Source organism: Schistocerca cancellata, chromosome 9 (genome assembly GCF_023864275.1).
Source record: "Schistocerca cancellata isolate TAMUIC-IGC-003103 chromosome 9, iqSchCanc2.1, whole genome shotgun sequence".
Classification (NCBI taxonomy): domain Eukaryota; kingdom Metazoa; phylum Arthropoda; class Insecta; order Orthoptera; family Acrididae; genus Schistocerca; species Schistocerca cancellata.
The window spans coordinates 153909529-153934426 of record NC_064634.1 but is presented as its reverse complement, the minus strand read 5'-3'; the positions used below and the strand labels follow the sequence as shown (position 1 = coordinate 153934426).

General features: G+C 41.5%; 2 protein-coding genes across 4 annotated transcripts in view; one reads left to right on the top strand and one right to left on the bottom strand.

Moving 5' to 3' along the window:
* LOC126100877 (uncharacterized) overlaps positions 1-22522 on the bottom strand; it is an 80563-nt gene extending 58041 nt beyond the window's left edge. Inside the window, exon 1 of one of the 2 annotated variants that reach the window (XM_049911542.1) lies at positions 22392-22522. In XM_049911542.1, coding sequence (XP_049767499.1) covers positions 22392-22398 — 7 coding nt within the window. In that variant the 5' untranslated portion in view covers positions 22399-22522. Of the gene's footprint in view, positions 1-10039; positions 10189-22391 lie in introns of those variants that run through there. The other variant, XM_049911541.1, reaches the window with a different exon arrangement.
* The window catches only part of LOC126100879 (cell cycle checkpoint protein RAD1-like), a 63648-nt gene continuing 49650 nt past the window's right edge, over positions 10901-24898 (top strand). The window contains exons 1-5 of one of the 2 annotated variants that reach the window (XM_049911544.1): positions 10901-11097; positions 22498-22557; positions 22667-22725; positions 22961-23059; positions 23139-23275. In XM_049911544.1, coding sequence (XP_049767501.1) covers positions 22542-22557; positions 22667-22725; positions 22961-23059; positions 23139-23275 — 311 coding nt within the window. In that variant the 5' untranslated portion in view covers positions 10901-11097; positions 22498-22541. The other variant, XM_049911543.1, reaches the window with a different exon arrangement.

Sequence of the window (24898 nt, the reverse complement as noted above, 5' to 3'; positions counted from 1 at the left end):
AGAATTACTACAGAGTGGCTACAGGAACACTCTTCTGAGTTTAAACACTTCTGCTGTCCACCAAACTCCCCAGACATGAACATTATTGAGCATTTCTGGGATGCTTTGCAACATGCTATTCATAAGAGATCTTCACCCTCTTGTACTCTTACGGATTTATAGACAGCCCTGTAGGATTCATGGTGTCAATTGCCTCCAGCACTACTTCAGACATTAGTCGAGTCTATGCCATGTTGTGTTGTGGTACTTCTGCATGCACGCGAAGGGGTCTACACAATATTAGGCAGGTGTACCAGTTTCTTTGGCTCTTCAGTGTAGTACACTCTCACATGTAGAGGGGTATCACAAGACAGTTATTTCTTTCTGATTTGGCCTTAAGCATCAACATTTTGACCAATATTTGTATAAATGGGCTGTTTTATGTATTTTGTACTTCCATTACATAATTATTAATTCTGAAAAAGGTCAGCAGTTGAATGCAAAAACAAAGGGAGTACACAACCAGTGATACAAATTGGAGCACTTATACAAAACTAGTCGCAGACTGAGACTCACTAGAAGAATACAAAGGAAACATAATTCTCTTATTAAGCAATGGAAAAATCCAGGATGGAATATGACAATATTATGAGAAGGATAGATTACTACTGTTGAGTAAAAAAAAAAGAAGACTCCTAAACAAGAAAGCTTTCGGCAGCCCCAGAGATAGTGGTCATGTATGTGTGTTGTCTACTTCAGAAGAAGACCTTTTGGCTGAAAGCTTACTTGTTTAGCAGTCTTTTTGTTGCGTCTGTCTGAGCCACAACATCTCCACTATGTCCTTTCCCTAATTCACTTATAACAGAGGTAGCTTCAAAACCATTGTTTGACCAAGTCTTGAGTATTTTTACATCAGTCTGGAATCCTACCAAGTAGCATTAGTATAGAAGATAAAGAAGATCCATGAAAGAACATAAATTTCATCAAAAGTTTGATGGGTTGTTTGGTTTAAAAGAGGGAGGGGAAGGGACCAAACTACGAGGTTATTGGTCCCTTGTCTCCAGTAAAATAATTGCACAAGGGAAAGAAGAAAAGAAAGGAGACATACAGCACAATAATAGGAGAAAGGAAGAACCAGAAGAACGACAGAAGCATAACCAGCACTACTATGGATGCAACACTAAAAGAAAGCCACAGAAAGAAGCAAGAAACAGGGGTAAAAACAAGAGAGCAGATGACCGTGGCTGGCCAAACACGAGAATAAAAAGGAAAAGCCAGCCACTTGGTGACACATTAAAACATCCATCCTAAAAGCATTAGAGTGGAGAGCACAAAGGGACAAAGGACATGTGCTGAAACTTATGTAGAATGATAAAACCCACCATCACATACAAAACGTAAAACTAAATTAGCCGATGAAGCGTTGTCAGCTAAAATTATGGCAACGAGTCCAGTAGCTGAAGAGTCCATCGCAGGGCAGCCAAAGGAGGACAGTCACCAAGATACGGGCCACTGTCAGCCAGGCACTGCACCAACACTGACGTGGGTCATCACGGTGCAGGAGGTAGCCGTGTGTCACCCAAGTGTAGCCAATGCCGAACCGGCAGAGAACCACAGAGTCCCTGCGAGAGGCCCGCATGGAGGACTGTTACACATTCTTAATCTGCTTAATGGCATGCAGTTTGTTGTGCATGCTGAGGCTAAGCCATTCCATCTCCCAAAACCACAAAACCTTGTGGTGTAGTACTGAATGCAGGTCAGTTACAGAGAAGCCAATCTCCATAAGCAGTTTCTGCGTAGCCTGTTTGGCCAGCCTGTAGGCAAGTTTGTTGCCTGGGATTCCGACATGACCTGGGTTCCAGACAAACACCACTGAACAACCGGACTATTCCATGGAATAGATGGACTCCTGGATGGTCGCTACCAAAGGATGATGAGGGTAGCCCTGATCAATAGCTTGTAGGCTGCTCAAGGAGTCAGTACACAGAAGAAACAACTCCCCAGGGCATGAACAGAGGTGCCCAAGAGCATGAGATATAGCCACCAGCTCAGCAGTGAAAATCTGCAGCTATCGAGCAAGGAATGCTGCTCAATATGTCCTCCATAGACATACGTGAAGCCGACGTGACCATCAGCCATAGAGCCGTCGGTGGAAACCGCTTTGTGGCCTCGGTACATGTCAAGAAAAGAGAGGAAGTGGCAGTGGGTTAACTGAGTACTTAGGGCCATGTGAAAGGTCCAGGCAAAGCCGCGGCCTAGGTGTACACCATGGAGGTGTATGTGAATGGACTTCAAGTATAGGTGGTAAAGCCAAGGACTCCAGTTCGGAAAGAAGGGATTGGACACGAACTGCAATTGGAAGCCCTGACCTGGCCTGCCAATGTGGGAGATGAACCGCCATGGATGGGAAAAGGAGACGGTTATTCGGATGTGCAGGAGAACTGCGAATGTGTGCAACGTAACTGGCCAGAAGTTGTGCACGCCTAACCCACAATGGAGGGACTCCGGCCTCCATAACGACGCTGGTCACCGGACTCGTCCTAAAAGCTCCTGTCGCTAGGCAAATTCCACAGTGGTGCACTGGGTCAAGTAAACGCAACACTGAGGATGCGGCCGAACCATAAACCAGACTCCCATAGTTAAAGCAGGATTGAACAAAGGCTCTGTAGAGGTGGTGCCAGCACTTCCGCTTAAGCTGACGAAGGTGAGGAAGCCAAGTCAATCGGGCATCGAAAACCAGTCCTAAGAACCGATGTGTCACCACTACAGTCAGTGGATCATCATTAAGGTAAAGTTCTGGTTCTGGATGAACGGTATGACATCGACAGAAGTGCATAACAAAGGACTTTGTGGCCAAAAACTTGAAACCGTGGGCTAGATCTCATGACTGCGCTTTGTAGATGGCTCCCTGTAGGCGCTGCTCAGCAACACCACTACTGGGGGATCAGTATGAAATGCAGAAGTTGTCTGGATACAGAGAAGGTGAGATGGACAGTCCTACAGCTGCTCCTAGACTGTTAATGGCCACTAAAAATAGAGAGACACTCAATACCGAGTCCTGCGGGAACCCATTCTCCTGGATATGGGGGGAACAATGGGAGGAACCAACTCGGACACGGAAAGTACAAAGCGACAGGAAATTTTGGATGAAAATCGGGAGTGGCCCTCGGAGACCCCACTCGTATAATATGGAAAGGATATGATGTTGCCAGGTGGTGTCACAAACTTTTCATAAATCAAAAAAATACAGCAACCAGGTGTTGGCATCTGGAAAAGGCTGTTCAGATGGCAGACTTGAGGGACGATTATCAGTGGTAGAGCAACCCTGGTGGAAGCCACCCTGACATGGAGCCAGTAGCCCACAAGACTCCAGGACCCAACCCAACAGCTGACACACCATACGTTCCAGCAGCTTACAAAGAACGTTGGTGACGCTGATGGGCCAACAGCTATCCACATCAAGCAGGTTTTTACTGAGTCTGAGCAGCAGAATGATGGTGCTCTCCCACCACTGCGATGGAAAGACACCATCGCACCAGAGCCAGTTGAAGATTACGAGGAGATGTCACTGGTAGTCAGATGAGAGATGTTTAATCATCTGACTGTGGATCTGATCTGGCCCAGGAGCTGTGTCGGGCCAATGTGCAAGGGCACTGAGGAGCACCCACTCTGTAAATGGGGCGTTATAGGATTCACTGTGGCATGTAGTGAACGAGAGGACTTTCCTTTCCATCCGCCGCAAAGTTCTCGGTAATCACGTTTGCGTCGGTAGATAAAACACGATTTATGTTACCACCGGGAACACTTGTTGGGGTCTGGTACCCAAAAACACATTTGATCTTTGCTCAGACTTGGAAAGGTGACATATGGCACCCAATGGTCGAGACATATCTCTGCCAACACTCCTGCTTCTGTCGTCTGATAAGTTGGTGAACATGGGTGCAAAGCCATTTAAAGGCTATGAGGTGCTCCAGGGAAAGGTGTCGCTTATGCCACTGTAGAGCTCGCCAACATTCCTTAATTGCTTCAGCAACTTCCGACAACCACCAAGGCACTGCTTTTCGCTGGGGGCACCCTAAAGAGTGAGGGATTGTGTTTTCTGCCACAGAAACAATTGTTGTAGTCACCTGCTCAACCATCACATCAATGTTACCATGTGGGGGACATTCAACAGTGACAGCAGAGGTGAAAGTTTCCCAGTCTGCCATGTTTACAGCCCATCTGAGCAGGTGTCTGTGGGCCGGATGCCAGGACAGTGACAGGAAGATGGGGAAGTGGTCACTACCACACAGGTCATTATGTGCTCTCCAGTGGATAGATAAGAAAAGTCCTCAGCTGCAAATTGATAAATCAATAGTCAAGTGGCTACCATGAGCCACTCTGAAATGTGTGGCAGCCCCAGTATTTAAGACGCAGAGGTCAAACTGAGACATCTCTGGCTCGGCCAGTAAGCAGGGTGCCACCACACAAGGGGTTATGGGCGTTAAAATCTCCCAAAAGTAGGAAAGGTTTAGGGAGTTGATCAATCAGTGCAGTTAATACATTCAGGGATACTGCACCATCTGGAGGAAGATATATATTGCAGACAGTTATTTCCTATGTCATCCTTTTCTGACAGCCACAGCTTCAAGAGGGGTTTGAAGGGGCACAGGTTCACTACAGACTGAGTTTAGGACATAAACGTAAACTCCACCTGACACTCAATTATAGTCACAATGGTTCCTGTAATATCCCTTATAGCCACAGAGGGCAGGGGTCCACATTGCTGGGAATCAGGTTTCCTGGAGGGCAATGCAGAAAGCAGGTGTAAAGCTTAACAGTTGCCTTAGCTCAGCCAGGCAGTGGAAAAAAACCGCTGCAATTCCACTGGAGGATGATGTCATTGTGAGACTGAGGAGGCATGGAACATTCAATGAGGCAGTTTACGCCCCAGGGTCACCTGCTGCCACCGACCTTTTGCCTGAGCAGTCTATATCCATTGTGTCAGGGTCCAGTGAGATCCAGGTCCTCAGCAGACACCAGGAACTCCACCACATCTGCAGACTCAGAGTTAGTAGGTAGCAGTGGTGTGGGTGCCTCCGCAATTCCCTTGGTCTTGGGGACCTTGTTTTTGGATTTCTCTCACTGCTCCTTGGGTTTCCCTGGCTGGGAGGACTTCACTAATTCAGTCTCTGGGACTGAGGATGAGTGTGAAGCCCTATGACCAGCTGATTTTGGGATCTTCAGCCACTGGCAGGTGTCATCTTTCCCACTAGCAGGAACCTGGGAAGGGAGTGACCCAAGAGACCCCTTCCTAGCGAGAGGAGCTGAAGAAGACTTACACTTCTGTGGCTCAGAAGTGGGGACTAATATCCCTGATGATTGAGGGGGTGTTGCTCCTAAAGTAGGTGGTGCAGGAGCAACAGCAGGGAAGTGCCCCCCACCGTCAAGGGGGCAGGTATAGTCTTCTGGTTCTGAGAGGCAACAGGAATGCAAGGAACTGATGGGGTGACAACTGTTCTCATAGTGGCAGCGTAAGACGAGGTCATAGCCACAGGATGTAGACTCTCAAATCTCCTCTTAGCCTCAGTGTAGGTCAGTCAGCCCAGGGCCTTATATTCCACGATTTTCCTCTCTTTCTGTAAAATCTCGCAGCCTGGCGAGCAAGGTGAATGATGCTCTTCGCAGGTGACACAGATGGGAGGTGGGGCACACGGAGTACTGGGATGTGATGGACATCCACAATCTCAACATGTGATGTGTGATGCTGGAAGTAGAGCGGGAAGACATATGGCCAAACTTCCAGCACTTAAAGCACCGCATGGGGAGGGGGGGGGGGGGGGGATATATGGCTTGACGTCACAGTGGCAAACCACCACCTTGACCTTCTCGGGCAATGTGGCACCCTTGAAGGCCAAGATGAAGACACCGGTAGCAACCTGATTATCCCTCGGACCCCGATGGACATGCCGGACAAAATGAACACCTTGCCACTCCTCTAAATTGGCGTGCAGCTCGTCGTCAGACTGCAAAAGAAAGTCCCTGTGGAATATAATATCCTGGACCATATTTAAGCTCTTATGAGGTGTGATGGTAACAGAAACATCCCCCCAACTTGTCACAAGCAACTAATGCCCGTGACTGGGCAGAGGATGCTGTTTTTATCAAGACTGACCCAGAGCGCATTTTGGACAAGCCCTCCACCTTCCAAAATTTGTTCTCCAAATGCTCCACAAAAAACTGAGGCTTCATGGACATGAAAGATTCCCCATCAACTCTCATACATACAAGGTACCAGGGCGAATATGTTGCACTGCCATCCTTAGCCTGGCATTCCTCCTATGGTGTGGCCAGGGAGGGGAACGATTTGGGGTCATATTTCTTAGCACTGAAATTAGACTTTGCCCGCTTAGAGACTTCTGGTGGCGGACCACCAGCAAGAGATGATGTGTTATGCTTCATGTTGTGTCGTCCACCCTGATGCCACCCACTCGACCAGGGACCCTCCCCACAGGTGCCACTCAGACTCAGCGAGGGCCACCTGGCAGGATGGCCATTGCCGGGAGTCACGATGACCCAGGGAAATGGGCATCTACTCCATGGCATATGTGGTAAGTTAACGGCGCAGGCATCAGCAGAGCAATCCCTGTGTTGCCAGGGGGTTACAACCAACAGGGCACATGGCAGCCACACCACAACGGACTGGCTACCATGCTGGATATGAGGTACAAAGAATTCCACGGTCATCATCGGCACAGAAAATGACACTGCATACTACATGGTGGAAAATGTGCCCAGGAATACGTCCTCGCCCAACTGATGGAGAATGAGCGGGACTGAAATGCGACAACGAGAAAGTGGGCTACAGATCTCAATGCACGATGGACATGATGCGCCATGTAAGGTACCCTTCCCCAATCGGCTCGCTCTGCAGGAAAATTTAGAAAGATGGAGGACAAACCCGACAGGGGACCATCACATAAAGGCCTGAACATGTGAGACTCCTTTTAGTCGTCTCTTACAACAGGCAGGAATACCTTGGGCCTATTCCAATCCCCGGTTACACGGGGGCGGGGGGGGGGGGAGTTTGTTCAGTGAGTGAGTGTGTCACTGGTAGAAATTACAACAGAGGTGTTGTGGTCACAAAGAGGTCTCTACAGAGAAAATCCAAGAGCATACAATCCAAGAAAAGTCAATCAACACATTAATTCCTTCCATATACATATCACAAAAATGGCCATGATGAGAAAATTAGAGAAATTCCAGCGCAGGGCTTACCAACAGTCATTTTCCCAAGCACAATTAAGCAAACAATAGCCATACCTTCCTCCACACATCAATGGAGTACATATGTAAAAAAGCTTTTGTCTACAAATCAGCACAGATTTATGAAGCGAAATTCATCTTGTCCTTCTCTTGTGAAATACCTTCGAACCGTGGAGAAGTGCAACAGACGGATTCTCCAGGTAGACTATTAATGAAGGATTTCAGACAAGTGTGTAGCTCAAAGACCTCTTACATAATAGAACCCAGTATGTTGCCCGGATGGCAAGTGTTCATCAGATTTGAGGGTATTATCATGAGTGGCCCAGGGAAGTGTGATAGGATTGTTCTTGTTCTCTATATACTTAAGTGATCTGATGAGTAGGGTGAGCAGCAATTTGCAAATGTTTACTGATGACGCTCTAGTGTATGAGAAAGTGTTGTCATTGAAATTGGATAATACAGGATGTCTTAAACAGAATTTCTATTTGTTGTGATGAATGCCAGCTTGTTCTAAATGTAGAAAAATGTAAGTGATGCAGGAATAGGATACACAATACTGTAATGGTGAAAGATGGTATTAGTGGTGTGCTGCTTGACACAGTCACACTGACTAAATATTAGGTGTAAAGATGCAGAATGATATGAAATGGAACAAGCGCGTAAGGTCGGTAACAGAGAAGGCAAATGTTTGACTTCGGTTTATTGGAAGAATTTTAGGAAAGTGTAGTCCATCTAAAAGGGGACCCTGTACAGTTGGGATTCCCACTAAGCCAGATAAAAGAAACACATGAAACAATTCAGAGCAGTTTGCTAGATTTGTTAGCAGTGAGTTCGATTGACAAGTATTAGGAGACGCTATGTGAACTCAAATGGGAAATTCTATTGAGAAAATTTAAAGATCTGGCTGAATGTGGAACAATTCTATTGTCACAAATGTATATTTTGCTTAAGGACTGTGAAAGCAGGACAAGAGAAATTAGAGCTTGTAGAGAGGCATATGGAGAGTTGTTTTTCCTTTGCTTTATTTTCAACTGGAACAGGAAAGGGAATGACTACTAGTGGCACAGGTGTGCTCCACCATGCACAATATGGTGGCTTGCGGTGTATAGCCCATATATTACATAGATGTAGATACAAGTGTCCCTCAGTGAAGCTGACTCATTTTTGGAAGAAAGGATGTGCATTATGTCATGTACAAATGTAAAGGTTACATATGAAAGTCAAGCTGTGTGAGTTACATCATTCAAGCATGTTATGTAGCACTGAGTGAATCTGACACATTTTGGGAAGAAATGGCACACTTGATGTCATATACAAATTGTTGATAAACATCAGCATATGTGGTTTCCATCTTTCAATCTGTGCCCATATGGGCACTGTACAGCTACTGGCCAGTCATGCATAACTATCTGAAAACAAGCAAAAAGTTCTATTTGGATTGTTACTGAGAAGTAACTACATTAATATAAGAATGACACTGTCTTTGTATATAATCCTTGTAGGCAATGTTTCCTTCTGTCCATGCGTTTATATGGAGTGCAGGTTTCCTGATCAATTCTTTTTCATGTCATTTCATATTTCAATATGTTGATTCAGTTTTAGTTTGATATCTATTGGGCATCAAATAAATCTTCAGAATGAATTCCATTTGATGTAATATCATATATTTAAACTTTTGAGGCCTATTGTTGGTGTGGAAATGTGTAACATCAGTGTTTATAGGTTCAGCAGCTAAGCTGTCTGTCTGGACCAAGCAAGAGTTCCGTCAACAATATATTAGCTTGCCTCTGATTAGTATACTATAAAATGTATGCCTTTTAATAAAATTCTCGACAGATCAACAAAAACATTTGCTTTTGAAACGTTATTCAACATCGTTACGCTCCTAATAATTTTTTTGATAATAGCTTGAAATTGTTTACTGTGTTAATTGAATCCCTTCTACCAACACATTAGTTAAATTTTACGAAAAATATTAACGTCCGGGTATCCGCATTTACTTAAAAAAAAAAAAAAGTTCTCTCCCGTTGCGGCCACTTTCTACATCTGCATCTTTGAGGCAGTATCAAATTAAAACAGTATTATAACAGTATTTGCTTTTTCGCGGAGCTGTAATAATTATTCGAAACGAAAACCAAAGAGCTACAATATGTACATATTAGCAGTCTCTAAACACAAGTTCAAATTCTTCAAAGATATATTGTTCGCTAGTAATTTCCGTGTTAGGACAAGGAGGAATATATATACAACATTAAAGTTGTGATGTAGAACATTGATTTTTCCCACGGAGAATAGTAGCTTCTCTACGTGCATTGTAGAAGTTTCGTCTGAGCCGGACGTGTACATATTAGCAGTCTCTAAACACAAGTTCCAATTCTTCAAAGATATATTGTTCGCTAGTAATTTCCGTGTTAGGACAAGGAGGAATATATATACAACATTAAAGTTGTGATGTAGAACATTGATTTTGGCCACGGAGAATAGTAGCTTCGCTACGTGCATTGTAGAAGTTTCGTTTGAGCCGGAAACCAAGTTGGACTAGACCACAAAATAAGGCTTATCGCTATCTTCAGATCCTCGTTTACACCCGCCGACGACCATTAAAAGAGCATTAGATGAGACGCTGAACCAATGAACAACCGGAAAAAACCAACGCAAACTCAGATGTTGGAAGTTTGAAACCACGTACTTCATATCAAACAATAAAGGAAAAAAATGTTAAACAAAACTCTGACTACTTTAGTACCATTTTCAACCATCATTTCTACTTTCGCAATAACAACTGTTTAGTAACAGTAGGTAAATGTTCTCTCACCGGTAGTCCTTTTCGTATAATTACAAATCAACCTGTTTGGCACCAGCAGCTTTTCATTCCTTCTACTGGGTAGCACGCATTGCGAGTCATTCTGGTTCTTACGCAACAAATTCATGTTTATTCATTAACGTCAAAGCGTTAGACAGATAAGTTAAAACTAGTTTGCCTTGCGATGCTTTCATCCATTCAATAGACCCTGTTGCTTCTCAAATACGCTGACATATTGGTTTTACATGTGTGTGTGTGTGTGTGTGTGTGTGTGTGTGTGTCATATTCTGCCACATTTTTTAATGTTTGTAAACACTACTGAACATAAAATTCTTTTGTTTTTCTTGTTTTGGTAAGTATTTCGACGTCACATCAAGAGCAAGGTCGCTAGGGGTGTGCGCGCTATAGCACAGCCGATTTCAAGAGGACGCAGTGGCAAGGTTCGTAAGAGTGGGTAAAGAATAGACAGTGGACTGTTGGACAAGCCGCAGTTGGCGGTTTGATGTGTTAGTATGTGAATCAAGAAACAGAAAATGCATGACAGAATGTCCCAAATGCGAGATCTTACTTGGCTACAAAGGGAACGCATCAATGTATTTACCTGTGCGCCAGCTCCCCCTTTACGTGGGATGCCTTCAACGGTATTAAACTGTTCGTCTTTGTTTCTTGGGGTTTCCATGTAATTCTGACAGCAAAGCAAACTGACTGTAAAAATTATTCTCATTGCTTTATGTTACGAAATCTAATGTTTAAAGGCTACTCAAAGTAGACCTACTGTGCAATTAGAGTAGTAGTAAAAAATTTAAAAGTCAAAATATTTCTAACTGGCATTTTTTGTGTGTTGTCAAAAGCATTTGCTTCTGCATTACCTCCCCAAAGAAGCTCAAATATTGTGGTATCAGAGGTTTTTTCATTCTTGTTACAACATACAGTGTCACATTTGGGAACCAAGGAAAGGTGCACAACGATAGGGAATACCTAGACCAGATGAACCTCAGGGATCAATAGAGGGTCCACTTTTATGATTTGCAATCATATATGAAATGAGAAGAAATAATTTTCTTTGATATGTAAGTATTACAGTCAAGCCTAACAGATAAAGTTCAACACTTTAAAACACAAACCAAATCTTCTGGAAAATTTACAACTGGTTCTCTGCAAATGTACTGTCACTTAGCTTAGATAAAAAAGAGAGCGGAACATGCTATAAAAATCTTTGACCACCAACCTGGTGATGTAAGGAATTTAATAAATAATAAACTTAACTGAAATCATATCTGCTTGACAATCACTTCTACTCCATTGAATTGAAACATTTCTTAGTGTGTAATAATATTGTGCTTTTGTGGTAGTGGGGGGGGGGGGGAGGGAGGGAAGGGGAGGGGGGAGGGAGGGGGAGAGAGTGGGAGGGAGAGAGAGAGAGAGAGAGAGAGAGAGAGAGAGAGAGAGAGAGAGAGAGAGAGAGAGGGGGGGGGGGGGGGGAGAGAGAGAGAGAGAGCGCATAGTTAAGTTGTTGTTTTGGTCTCCAATTTCAAGACTGTTTCCATGCAGCTCTCCACACTAATCTTTCCTGCACACACTGCATCATCTCCAAGTAACTACTGCAAACCACATCCACTGAAACTGTTACTGTACTCGTCTCTTAATCAAAGTATTTCTGTACATATTTGATGGCAAAATTCTTGACAGAAATACTAAGTCCTTATGTGGGTAAATGTCAGCATTCTACCTATAACTGTGTGAATTTAGTGAAATGCCTCAACAATTTCAGGGTGAAGGACTCAGATAGCCTGATGAGCTTTAACATCATTTTGTTATTCACCTGAGTACCTCTAGGAGAGTTACTAGAGCACAGTGATCAGAAATAAGAATGGGAAGACCAGTGCCCTTTTCAGGCATGTCCTGCCCTCCACACATTTTCTATTTAGTGGAGAATACTATGAACAAATAAAGGGAGTCCCAATGGGCTGCCCACTATTCTTTGTGTCTGTGAATTTATATACGGAGCACTTTCAAGAAGAAGCCCTGACATCGATAAAGCAGCCCTGACGTCAACTAGATCGAAACTCATTTCCATTTTCCCTTATGTGGATTACACATCTGCCATCTGGTCCCATGAAAGGGACAAAATCCTTGACTTCCTTATGCGTATGAACTCCCTGCACCCCAACATCAGACTCACTATGGAGACCGAAGTAAAAGGAGGACTATCATTCCTGGACGTCATGGTAAAAATATGAGCTGATGGCATCCTGGGCCAAGGTGTTATTGGACAAAAATGCACACTGACCTTTATCTGCATGCAGCCATCTGCCACCAACCTGTGAGGAGGAATGGAGCACTAAAAACACTAATAAATGGGGCATGTACATCTTATGACACAGAAAGTCTGCCCTAGGAACTGGAACACCTCACAACTGTGTTCTGAAAAAATGGTTACTTAAAATGGCAGATGAGGCACTTTCTCCACCTTACCTCTACACAGAAAACTTTGGAAACCGGAGTACTCACAGGTTAAGAGGTAGCCTCTGCCTTCATACCACACATTCTTGCACTATCAGGAAAAATTGGACGCATGCTGAATAAGTCTTTTGCCACCCAATAAAACACGGGCATTACTGGAGAGAATGAAAGATTACCTTGGTTTGCAGAAGGCTGGGGTATATCAGATTCCATGCCAATGTGTCCAGTAGGACAAACAATGTGCACCATTGACGACTAATGCTGAGAACATTAGTGGCACGCCTGACTAATGTATCCCAACAAGTCAGCAGTTGCATAGCAGTGTTTGTCTAAAACTTAGGCAATGGTATACAAACATACCAGGGTTTTTGCATAGACTTCATAATACTGGCACAGCATCATTATAGAGGCCACTGAAATTCACATCAGGGACAATCTCATTATCCTGGAATCTGGCTGTAATCTGAGCAAGACTTAGAAACCAGCACTGGGTTTAAGTAAGAAGATACTCAGCAAACACAATGATCTGGCAGCTAGGACAGATGGAGTAACTACACCTATGCTACCAGAGATGCCTATGCGATTGCCTCCATTGTTGCCAATGCACTCCCTTGGGCGCAGATTGCGTAGGATGCAGGTCAACTGGTATTGGGTGGAGCAGAAATACATTAGCTGTGTGCTCCAAGGAGCTCAGTTTTTCAGCACACCTTATGATGATAGCATGTCTGATCACCAAAATATTGTGTCTGTTGGACACTATGAATTGGCAGTACATCTAACACTGTTTGGTCAACAAATACGTCAGGAAAAACTGACGAATTGCTGTTCATTGTCATTTCAAGTATAATCTCTATCTGCAGCTTTAATCCTCACTGAGAATTTAGTGGTAATTATACTAGTATAATTTTGATTTTGTTAGAATTACTCTTATCAGTAACATAGTTTGAGTGAGCTTGGTAAAAAAAGAGGGCATTATGGTAAAACTTACATAAGGCATGCACTAGAGTATTAATCACATAACAAGTAATGATGTAGATTTAGTGTTAGTGATGTTGAGAAGCAGCTAAAATTGGTGAAATTTAATAAGACGTCAGGCGTAGACGGAATGCCCATCAGATTCTACACAGAGTTTGCATCCCAATTAACTCCCATTTTAACCATAATATAGTATAGACAAAAAAATGTGTTTAAAGTGTTTAGAGGAAAGCACAGTCACTCCTGTCTACACAAAGGGTAGCAATGAGAGATGCATTCAATGATTTTGAAAGTAAGACATTGTCAACTGACCTGAGTAAAAAACTTAAGAGATTTTGGCTGTATGTAAAATCAGTAAGTGGGTCAAAATCATCTATTCATTCTCTCAGTGACCACATCGGCACCAAAATGGAAGATAATAGGTTTGGTCTTCCGAAGTTGTTTCACTGCAGAGGATCGAAACACTGTCCCTCCTTTCAATCGTGATACGAACTTCGAAACTGCAGATACTGAGATAATTGAATGCACTATTGAAAAGCAGCTATAATAGCTTAGTAACGAAAAGGTGTCAGGACCAGATGAGATACCTATAATATTCTATAAAGATTATGCAAAAGAACTTGCTCCCTTTCTAGCAGTAATTTATCGAAGATCGCTTGAACAACGAAAGGTACTTCATGACTGGAAAAAAGTGCAGGTCATTCATATTTTTAAGAAAGGCCATGAGACATATCCACACAATTATAGATCTATATCATTGCCATCAATCGGTTGTAGAATTATGAAAGATGTTTTATGCTCAAGAATTATGACGATTTTGGAAAATAAACATCTCCTCTATGAGAATTAACATGGATTCTACAAACAGAGATCCTGCGAAACTCAGCTCGCTGTGTTCCTCCATGAGATCCACAGTACAGTGGACAACGGTGCTCAGGTTGATGCCGTGTTCCTTGATTTAGTAAGGCATTTGATACCATCCTGCATTGTCGCTTAATCAAAAAAAGACAAGCTTACGGAGTATTGGAGCAGACTTGCGACTCGATTTATGACTTTCTTGCAGATAGAACTCAAAATGTTGCTCTTAAGAGAACAAAATTGACTGATGTAAAGGTAATATCCGGACTACCACAGGAAAGTGTGATAGGACCATTGCTGTTAACAATATATATAAATGATCCAGTAGGAAGCGTCGGGTGCTCTTTAAGGCTATTTGCAGATGATGCAGTTGTCTATACTAAAGAAGCACTGCCAGAAGACTGTAAGAATTTGCAGAATGACCTGCAGAGAATAGATGAATGGTGCACGTTCTGGTAGTTGACCCTGAACATAAATAAATGTAACATATTGCACATACATAGGAAAAGAAATCCTCTACTGTACAGCTACACTATTCACGACAAACAGCTGGAGACAGAGTCTGCCGTAAAATATCTAGGCGTAACTATCCAGCGTGATCTTAAGTGGAATGACTACATAAAACAGGTAGTGGGAAAAGCAGACATCAGACTCGGATTCATCGGAAGAATCTTGTTGTTGTTGTTGTTGTTGTGGTCTTCAGTCCTGAGACTGGTTTGATGCAGCTCTCCATGCTACTCTATCCTGTTCAAGCTTCTTCATCTCCCAGTACCTACTGCAACCTACATCCTTCTGAATCTGTTTAGCGTATTCATCTCTTGCTCTCCCTCTATGATTTTTACCCTCCACACTGCCCTCCAATCCTCCAATTGGTGATCCCTTGATGCCTCAGAATATGCCCTACCGACCTATCCCTTCTTCTAGTTAAGTTGTGCCACAAACTTCTCTTCTCCCCAATCCTATTCAATACCTCCTCATTAGTTATGTGATCTACCCATCTAATCTTCAGCATTCTTCTGTAGCACCACATTTCAAAAGCTTCTATTCTCTTCTTGTCCAAACTAGTTATCATCCATGTTTCACTTCCATACATGGCTACGCTCCATACAAATACTTTCAGAAATGAATTCCTGACACTTAAATCAGTAATCGATGTTAACAAATATCTCTTCTTCAGAAACGCTTTCCTTGCCATTGCCAGTCTACATTTGATATCCTCTCTACTTTGACCATCATCAGTTATTTTGCTCCCCAAATAGCAAAACTCGTTTACTACTTTAAGTGTCTCATTTCCTAATCTAATTCCCTCAGCATCACCCGACTTAATTCGACTACATTCAATTATCCTCGTTTTGCTTTTGTTGACGTTCATCTTATATCCTCCTTTCATGACACTGTCCATTCCATTCAACTGCTCTTCCAAGTCCTTTACTGTCTCTTACAAAATTACAATGTCATCGGCGAACCTTAAAGTTTTTATTTCTTCTCCATGGATTTTAATACCTACTCCGAATTTTTCTTTTGTTTCCTTCACTGCTTGCTCAATATACAGATTGAATAACATTGGGGATAAGCTCCCTTCCCAACCACTGCTTCCCTTTCGTGTCCCTCGACTCTTATAACTGCCATCTGGTTTTGGTACAAATTGTAAATAGCCTTTCGTTCCCTGTATTTTACCCCTGCCACCTTCAGAATTTGAAAGAGAGTATTCCAGTCAACATTGTCAAAAGCTTTCTCTAAGTCTACAAATGCTACAAATGTAGGTCTGCCTTTCCTTAATCTAGCTTCTAAGATAAGTTGTAGGGTCAGTATTGCCTCACGTGTTCCAATATTTCTACGGAATCCAAACTGATCTTCCCCGAGGTCAGCTTCTACCAGTTTTTCCATTCTTCTGTACAGAATATGCGTTAGTATTTTGCATCTGTGACTTATCAAACTGATTGTTCAGTAATTTTCACAGCTGTCAGCATCTGCTTTCTTTGGGATCAGAATTATTAAATTCTTCTTGAAGTCTGAGGGTATTTCGCCTGTCTCTTGCATTTTGCTCACCAGATGGTAGAGTTTTGTCAGGACTGGCTCTCCCAAGGCCGTCAGTAGTTCTAATGGAATGTTGTCTAGTCCCAGGGCCTTGTTTCGACTCAGGTCTTTCAGTGCTCTGTCAAACTCTTCATACAGTATCGCATCTCCCATTTCATCTTCATCCTCTTCCATTTCCATAATATTGTCCTCAAGTACATTGCCCTTGTATAGGCCCTCTATATACTCCTTCCACCTTTCTGCTTTCCCTTCTTTGCTTAGCACTGGGTTTCCATCTGAGTTCTTGATATTCATACAAGTGGTTCTCTTTTCTCCATTGGTCTCTTTAATTTTCCTGTAGGCAGTATCTATCTTACCCCTAGTGAGATTACCCTCTACATCCTTACATTTGTCCTCTAGCCATCCCTGCTTAGCCATTTTGCACTTCCTGTCGATCTCATTTTTGAGACGTTTGTATTCCTTTTTGCCTGCTTCATTTACTGCATTTTTATATTTTCTCCTTTCATCAATTAAATTCAATATTTCTTCTGTTACCCAAGGATTTCTACTAGCACTCATCTTTTTACCTACTTGATCCTCTGCTGCCTTCACTACTTCATCCCTCAAAGCTACCCATTCTTCTTCTACTGTATTTCTTTCCCCCATTCCTGTCAATTGTTCCCTTATGCTCGCCTTGAAACTCTGTACAACCTCTGGTTCTTTCAGTTTGTCCCTTTTCCTACTACTGAATTCCAGTCACCCACGACTATTAAATTTTCATCTCACTTCACTATCTGAATAATTTCTTTTATTTCATCATACATTTCTTCAATTTCTTCGTCATCTGCAGAGCTAGTTGGCATATAAACTTGTACTACTGTAGTAGGTGTAGGCTTCATGTCTATCTTGGCCACAATAATGCATTCACTATGCTGTTTGTAGTAGCTTACCCGCACTCCTATTTTTTTATTCATTATTGAACCGACTCCTACATTACTCCTATTTGATTTTGTATTTATAACCCTGTATTCACCTGACCAGAAATCTTGTTCCTCCTGCCATCGAACTTCACTAATTCCCACTATATGTAACTTTAACCTATCCATTTCCCTTTTTAAGTTTTCTAACCTACCTGCCCGATTAAGGGATCTGACATTCCACACTCCGATCCGTAGAACGCCAGTTTTCTTTCTCCTGATAACGACGTCCTCTTGAGCATTCCCCGCCCGGAGATACGAATGGGGGACTATTTTACCTCTGGAATATTTTACCCAAGAGGACTTCATCATCATTTAATCATACAGTAAAGCTGCATGCCCTCGGGAAAAATTACGGCCATAGTTTCCCCTTGCTTTCAGCCGTTCACAGTACCAGCACAGCAAGGCTGTTTTGGTTAGTGTTACAAGGCGAGGTCAGTCAATCATCCAGACTGTTGCCCCTGCAACTACTGAAAAGGCTGCTGCCCCTCTTCAGGAACCACATGTTTGTCTGGCCTCTCAACAGATACCCCTCCGTTGTGGTTGCACCTACGGTATGGCTATCTGTATCGCTGAGGCATGCAAGCCTCCCCACCAATGGCAAGGTCCATGGTTCTTTGAGGGGGATGGGGGGGGGGGGGGGAGAATCTTAAGGAAACGTAACTCATTCATGAAAGAAGTAGCTTATAAAGCACTTGTTCACCCGATTCTTGAGTGTTGTTCACCTGTCTGGGATCACTATCAGGTAGGACAGATAGAGGACACAGAGAATATCCAAAGAAGAGTGGCGTATTTTGTCACGGGGTCATTTAGCTAGCGAGAGAGCGTTTCGGAGATGCTACACAAACTCCAATGGCAGCCGTTAACAAGAGAGGCACTGTGTATCATGGAGAGTTTAACTACTGAAATTTTGGGACAGCACTTTTCAGGAGGAGTCAGGCAACATATAACTTCCCCCCACATACATCTCGCAAATTAGAGCCAATACAGAGGCTTACCGACAATCATTCTCCCCGTGCACTATTCATGAGTGGAACAGGGCTGGAAGGATCAGATAGGGTTACCAGAAGTACCCTCTGCCGTACACCATTAGGTGGCTTGCAGAGTACAATGTAGATACAGATATGATCCACAAACCTGCCACTCTATTTCACTGTTGAGCAGCTGTTGTTGTAGAATCATAGAAAATATTCTGAGCTCAAATATAATGAGGAACTGTGAACAGAACGATCTCCTCCATGCTGACCGGCATGGAATCCAAAAACCTTGGTCCTGTGAAAACCAAATTCTCATATGATATCCTGATAGCCAAAGATCAAGGCAATCAGGTGGATGCAGTGATTCTTGATTTCTGAAAAGTATTTGACTTGGCACGACGCCAATGATCATTACCAAAAGTTTGATTAATATGGGTTTTAAACAAAATTCATACCCTTATTAAGAATTTCTTGGCAGGTAGGATGCAGCAGATTATCATGGATGGAGAGTCATCAACAGAAGTAGAATTAGCGTAAGGTTTGCCACAAGAAAGTGTTCTGGATCGTTGTTCATAGTGTGTATCAATGACCTGGTAGATAATCTTAATAGCAACACAGGACTTTTTGCAGATAATGCATTTATCTATAGTGAATTTCTTTCTTAAAAGTTACACAAATAACCATTCAGATCTTGATAAGATTACAACTTTGTGTAAGGATTTTAAACATTCAGAAATGTAATATTGTCCACTTCACAAAATGCAGGAAAATTGTATTCTGTTACTGCGGTATCAATGAGTCACATTGGAGTTTATCAACTCATACAAATACCAGGAGGCAACAATTTGTGGGGATATGAATTGGGATGATCACTGAGGGCCAGTCATAGGTAAGCCATGTGTCAGACATTATTTCATTGATAGGATATTGGCAAAATAACGCAGGATATTAGAAAACTCAAGTATGTCTAAAAAGAAGCTTGTCTGCAAAACTCTCATGCAACCCATCCTAGAATATTGCTCAAGCCAATTAGGAACTGAATGTTGTCAATTCAAGTGTTGGATGCCGCTCGTCTGCTTAGAGCTGTGACTCACGTGTGATTCATTTGTTTACAATGTAAAACTTGCACGTGCCCTGAGATTTAATGTTATCTACGGTTATCTCAGTAACTGGGAAAGCTTTGATAGCAATTTATGTGAAATGTGAACAATATGTACAATTTACGTTTATTTTGGTTTGAAAGTGAACCAATTTTGTTCTTGGAAATGAAATTTTTGTTCATTATGGTAATTTCTTTTAATGATTGAATGTTGTGTTCTATCTTATAGTTATCTGACAAACACATGTTGACTCTATGATATATTCCCTTGTTTCTTGTATTGTGTATAATCTGTTTGATTAGTGATCGTGCTTTGTTATTTTCTCCAACACGATTCCAAAATAAATCTCAATAGTCAGATATTGTAGGGTGAGCTAGGTGATGTTGAATCAACTATTAAATTTTTCCAAATGTTAAGTATTATTGGTGAATGCTGTGATTGTCACATATGTGGCGATAATATGAGATTGACAAATGTACTGTGTCAATGTTCTTCCGACAGCTACATGCGGCAGATCACCACGATAATTTGTGGTGGTTCATCAGGTGCAGAACATTGTTTGGAAGGTTGCAGCTAAGTCTTTATTTTGTTTTAATGTCAATGTACCATGTGTGAGTGAAATATGCCTTGCATGAAACTAATGTGTTGAGAATTTATTAAGTATAGGGGATCGTTAGGGGGGCAGGAGTGATATTAGAAGTAGGCCTAGATGAGTACTGCTTTGGTAAGAGGAAGAGCAGTAGGGGTTGTTGGGTTTTTTGGGGCAGATACTTGTGGTGGGGATGGTGATGATTTTCTTTTTTTTGGGGGGGGAGGGGGGCGTTGTTGGAAATTGTAATATGCATGTGTTGATTTCTTTAATAGAGGGAAATGTAACAGCAGGAGGGGGGGGGGGCTGTCATGTCACAAGGGTTTAATATCATGTCAGATGGATTTACTATCACGTCAGACAGGTTCCCTTCATATGAGGGATTCGGCAGTAGGGTATATGAACACCTTGTTTTTAACCATAATACTGCATTTAAGGACTATGATACTGGGCCCTGTGGTAATACTGTTGAAGGATATTGGGTGGCGTTCAAATCTGTTGTTGATTGGAATAAAAGACAGTTTTCTGTTTTATAGGCTCATCTTCATAAGTCCTTTTGGTGGAAAAGTTTTATTATTATTATTTATTATTATTATCAGTGAGGTGGGGTGGGATTGTTTCTTCCTTCTTTATTGTGATGAGAGGGAGGTTTGGGAAGAGGTTCTTTCAGATATGGTAGTGTTTTATGTAAACTGAGGCATGTGTTCATATTATTTCTGTGATTTTAAGTTGTTTGGTGAATTGTATTGTCCACTGTTTCTTCTTTATTTTTCTGCATTACATATTTATGATTCTCAACCTCTCATTCATGGGGAATTTTGTGCATGGTTAGGGTTTGGTTTTTGGTTTTGTTGGAGGTTCTTTCAGCTGTGTAAGATTTGGCCTCTGCTTAACAGAACCAGTGGGTTTTAAGCTGTGCTGATGCTGTAGATATGTCCTTTCGCTAATTTCCGTGATTTTTCGCTATGTATTTCTGTCTTGCTTTGAGCTATGTAGGTCAACTCATGTCATCAGTATCACCTTTCATCTGTTTTAGGGTTTTGGTATTGGTATCTGTCATTCAAAGTGTGCTATACAGGTTAACTCGTACTGCTGCTACAGCCCTTCGTACGTTTTCGTGATTTTTTTGCTGCGTGTATCCTTCTTGCCTTTTGGTTTTTTGTAGAGCTACCAGTTTTAGGATTTTTGTTCTGGTATCGGTCTTTCAAGCTGAGCTGTATGAGTCAAGAGATGTTTCAGTTACTAGCTACAGTTATGCCCTCCGAATATTTTAGTCGAAGTTATGCAGCTTGTAAACCAAAAAGATTTTACTGAATTTTATTCAAAGTGATTTTATTCTAGTTATAGCTAGTTTTCACTTATTTAGTGTTTTTCCCTCCTTTTTGTAATTAATTTTGTATTATTTTCATTCTGTAGTTGGTATTTTAGATTTTAGTTTCTCCCCATGCAAAACACCTAATTTCTAGCAGCTGTCCTGTAAGCTTCAATATTTTATAAGATACTATGTTTGTGGTTTGTATTTTCTCACCATGGCAACCTCTAATGTCCTTGGTTGCCAAGATGAAATCATATTTGTAGCATCTCAGGGCTTGATATGACATCACAGGTCAAAGCCATCAGGTGGTATCAAACAGTCTTGTTTATTCCAGGTATTTGTACTCAGGAGCTTCCTGACAAATTAAGACCTGACTAAAACATTCGTCTACCACTCTCTCTCATACTTCTCCAAGGTCCACAGAGGTTGCCATGCACGCCTGAATGTGCTAATATCTGTCAGAGATATTTGAATTGGCAAGCCACAGCTTGCTCGTTTGTTCAAGAGTAAAATGTTGATACTGCAGTACGTGCACGGTGAAATTAACATTCGTGGAAAGTAATGACAGTGCAATTAGCTCATGGCTAGAGAACTTACTATCAGTGCTAGTAGCCTACCAACTGAGCAACCACGGGCTGGTGTATTTTGGTATGAGCTATCTATTAAATTGAAAACGTAAACCAGTGAAACTATAGTGTACTGATCGATTTGTCACTTATGGTGGTTTTCTTATTGTAATTTGTTTAGTACATTGTACGTCATATATTCAAGAGCTGGATTACACTTGGCTGCCAAACGCAGCCTTGTAAATATAGCTTCGTCCAGTTGAAATACTAACTGAATGCAAAAGAACAAAAAGAGGAAATAAAACAAGAATGGTAAACAACTTTCATCTTCTGAAACTGCACTGACTTCATCGGCATTCATATATCCTTCACCAACTACTTTGCACATAAGAATACCTGACAACCGTCCTCCAGCATTTGCACATATTTGTAGGCTTTCTATTTCATCTCGTTGTAGATATATAGGGCATTTCATTTTCACTCATGTACTACAAATATATGAGATTTAGCAGTTACTTTTCAACTTACATCTCATTGCCTCCACGCCAGATTTGACAATCCACTACACACTCACACTGTATACAGTAAATAGCTATTAGCTAAATATGTAAATATTTGTCCCGCTTTTCAACAGGTCTTGACAGCTGACTGACACTCATGCGCCTCTAGTGGCAGGGAATGGAAGTATCATCAAGTGAGTAGAATTGTGGCGGGATGATGTATAAATGAAAACAGAGTGGCAAAAATAACAATGGCTTTGCAGAGTCAGCAGGGTGAAATTGACGAAGATTTTGTTTTCACAGCCCGTCTAGACAGCGTGAAGAATCTCGTAATGCTACTGAGAGCCATCCATTTCAAAGATGTAAGTGAATTTAATAGTTTGGTAGGACACATACCAACGAAAACATTGTTGACGTAGTATTCTTGAGAGAAACCACTATAATTCGACTTCTCATTGGTGAATTGGAAAACCAGTTTACGGAAAATGATGTAGCTGCGTAAAATTTTGGAAGACAATTCGAAACAGGAAATACCATTACTTTCCTTGGACTGATATTTGATATGTTACGTGAATTAAGATTTTGGTTTGTTTGCAGCATGCAATAATATTTATGACTGACAGAGGACTCAAAGTTAGTGTCGAGGATAGCAAGTGTGTACAGTTGAGCGCATTTATACAGTCAGAAGTATTCGAGGTATGTATCTGTTTGTATGAAATGTTTCGTGGTGTACATCTTTCCTAAGCTCACTACAAGACCTAATCATTAACTCCAGGAATATACGTTGACGGAAGAACAAGTCGTATTGAAAATCAATCTAGCAATCCTAATTGAATGCCTTAATATATTTGGAAGTCATAATACAGCTTTGAAGATGTCGTATAGGAAATACGGATTCCCTCTGACCCTTCTGTAAGTACTGTTTACAATTACATTAGTCATATCGAGAGGCCCCTATGGATAGAAAGCATTGGTTGTATAACTTGTATCTCATAAATAACGTTCTCTAGACTATTAAAGAAATTATAAATGTACATTTAATTTAATTTAATTGCAGTACATTGAAATGTTCAAACATCATGAAAAACTATTACCTGTATATAAAAGTGAAACTTCTAATAGTAAAATAACCTAAAACATTTAATTTAAGAGTTTCTATGAAGATACTTTTTTAAAGAAGCAGAAAGAGGCGCCCAAGAGTAAGTTCTCTAATTCAATCTTGAGCACCACTAGCCTACAGTATCTACATTACATGTATTAAATATGTGTTCTCATGTATCAGAGTTCATTCGGGATAATGTTAGTCCCCTCTAGTCCTTGTAAAAATTATTTAGGTCCGAGTGTTATATCCATGCATATCACTCTGAGAAATATTGGCAATGGAAAAAGATATTAATGAATAAACACTTACGTTTATTGATGGGGATTCTGTGGAACGGTATAGAATTAACACCAGATATAATTCTCATAGTGCTGTTCCTTATTCTGAAAATATTGACCCTGTAAATTGAGTTCCACCCAAAAATTATTCCATAACTGATAAATGAGTGTAAATATGCAGAATTAACATGTTTCTTCATTTCTAAATCACCTGTAGCTTTTATCATTTGTACTGAAAAATCACTAAACTAAGGCACTTCATTGATTCTTGCTGGAGATTCCCATTAAAGTTTTGATCCCAGGATCTTAATGCTTTCTGCTTCTTGTAGATCATGTTGGAGGAACCTACTTCTGTAGGTTTTGGAGTTCTTTAAGAAGTACTGTGGCTGCTCTTATCTGATTGGCATGGGCCTGATACATTTTGCTTTCTGCATTCCCGTAACATAAAAGCCATGAATGTACTGTGTCTACTACTTCATTATATTGTAACTGTAGCTAATATTTTAACCACAATTGTGGAAAATAGTATAAAGGCATGGATATTTGAAGGAAAATTAACATTATCCATTGGAATAGTTGCGCACAGTATACATGCAATGATATGAGATCCAGTATACAGCCGGCCGCAGTGGCCGTGCGGTTAAAGGCGCTGCAGTCTGGAACCGCAAGACCGCTACGGTCGCAGGTTCGAATCCTGCCTCGGGCATGGATGTTTGTGATGTCCTTAGGTTAGTTAGGTTTAACTAGTTCTAAGTTCTAGGGGACTAATGACCTCAGCAGTTGAGTCCCATAGTGCTCAGAGCCATTTGAACCATTCCAGTATACTGACAAATCCAGTCAAATGGTATCTCATTCAATGTCAGTAGTACAGTGTACGACAATACGTCAACAATCCATATGGTTGAGGACGGTATAAAGGCAGTTGGCTCTGTGCAGTGTTAGTGTGTATATACGTGCCTTTACTGCAGATGTGGAACAGACACCATTAATGACAGTGCGTGTAGTATACATAAACCACAATTATGACACTGCCACATAGTGGTAAAAAAGCAAAAATCGGCCTGTGCAAGGAAATGGGACACTCATAATCATCAAATCTCTAAGAAGTAGAACTTTTCAGCTACAGTGGTTGATAATTTCATTAGACTGGGCACA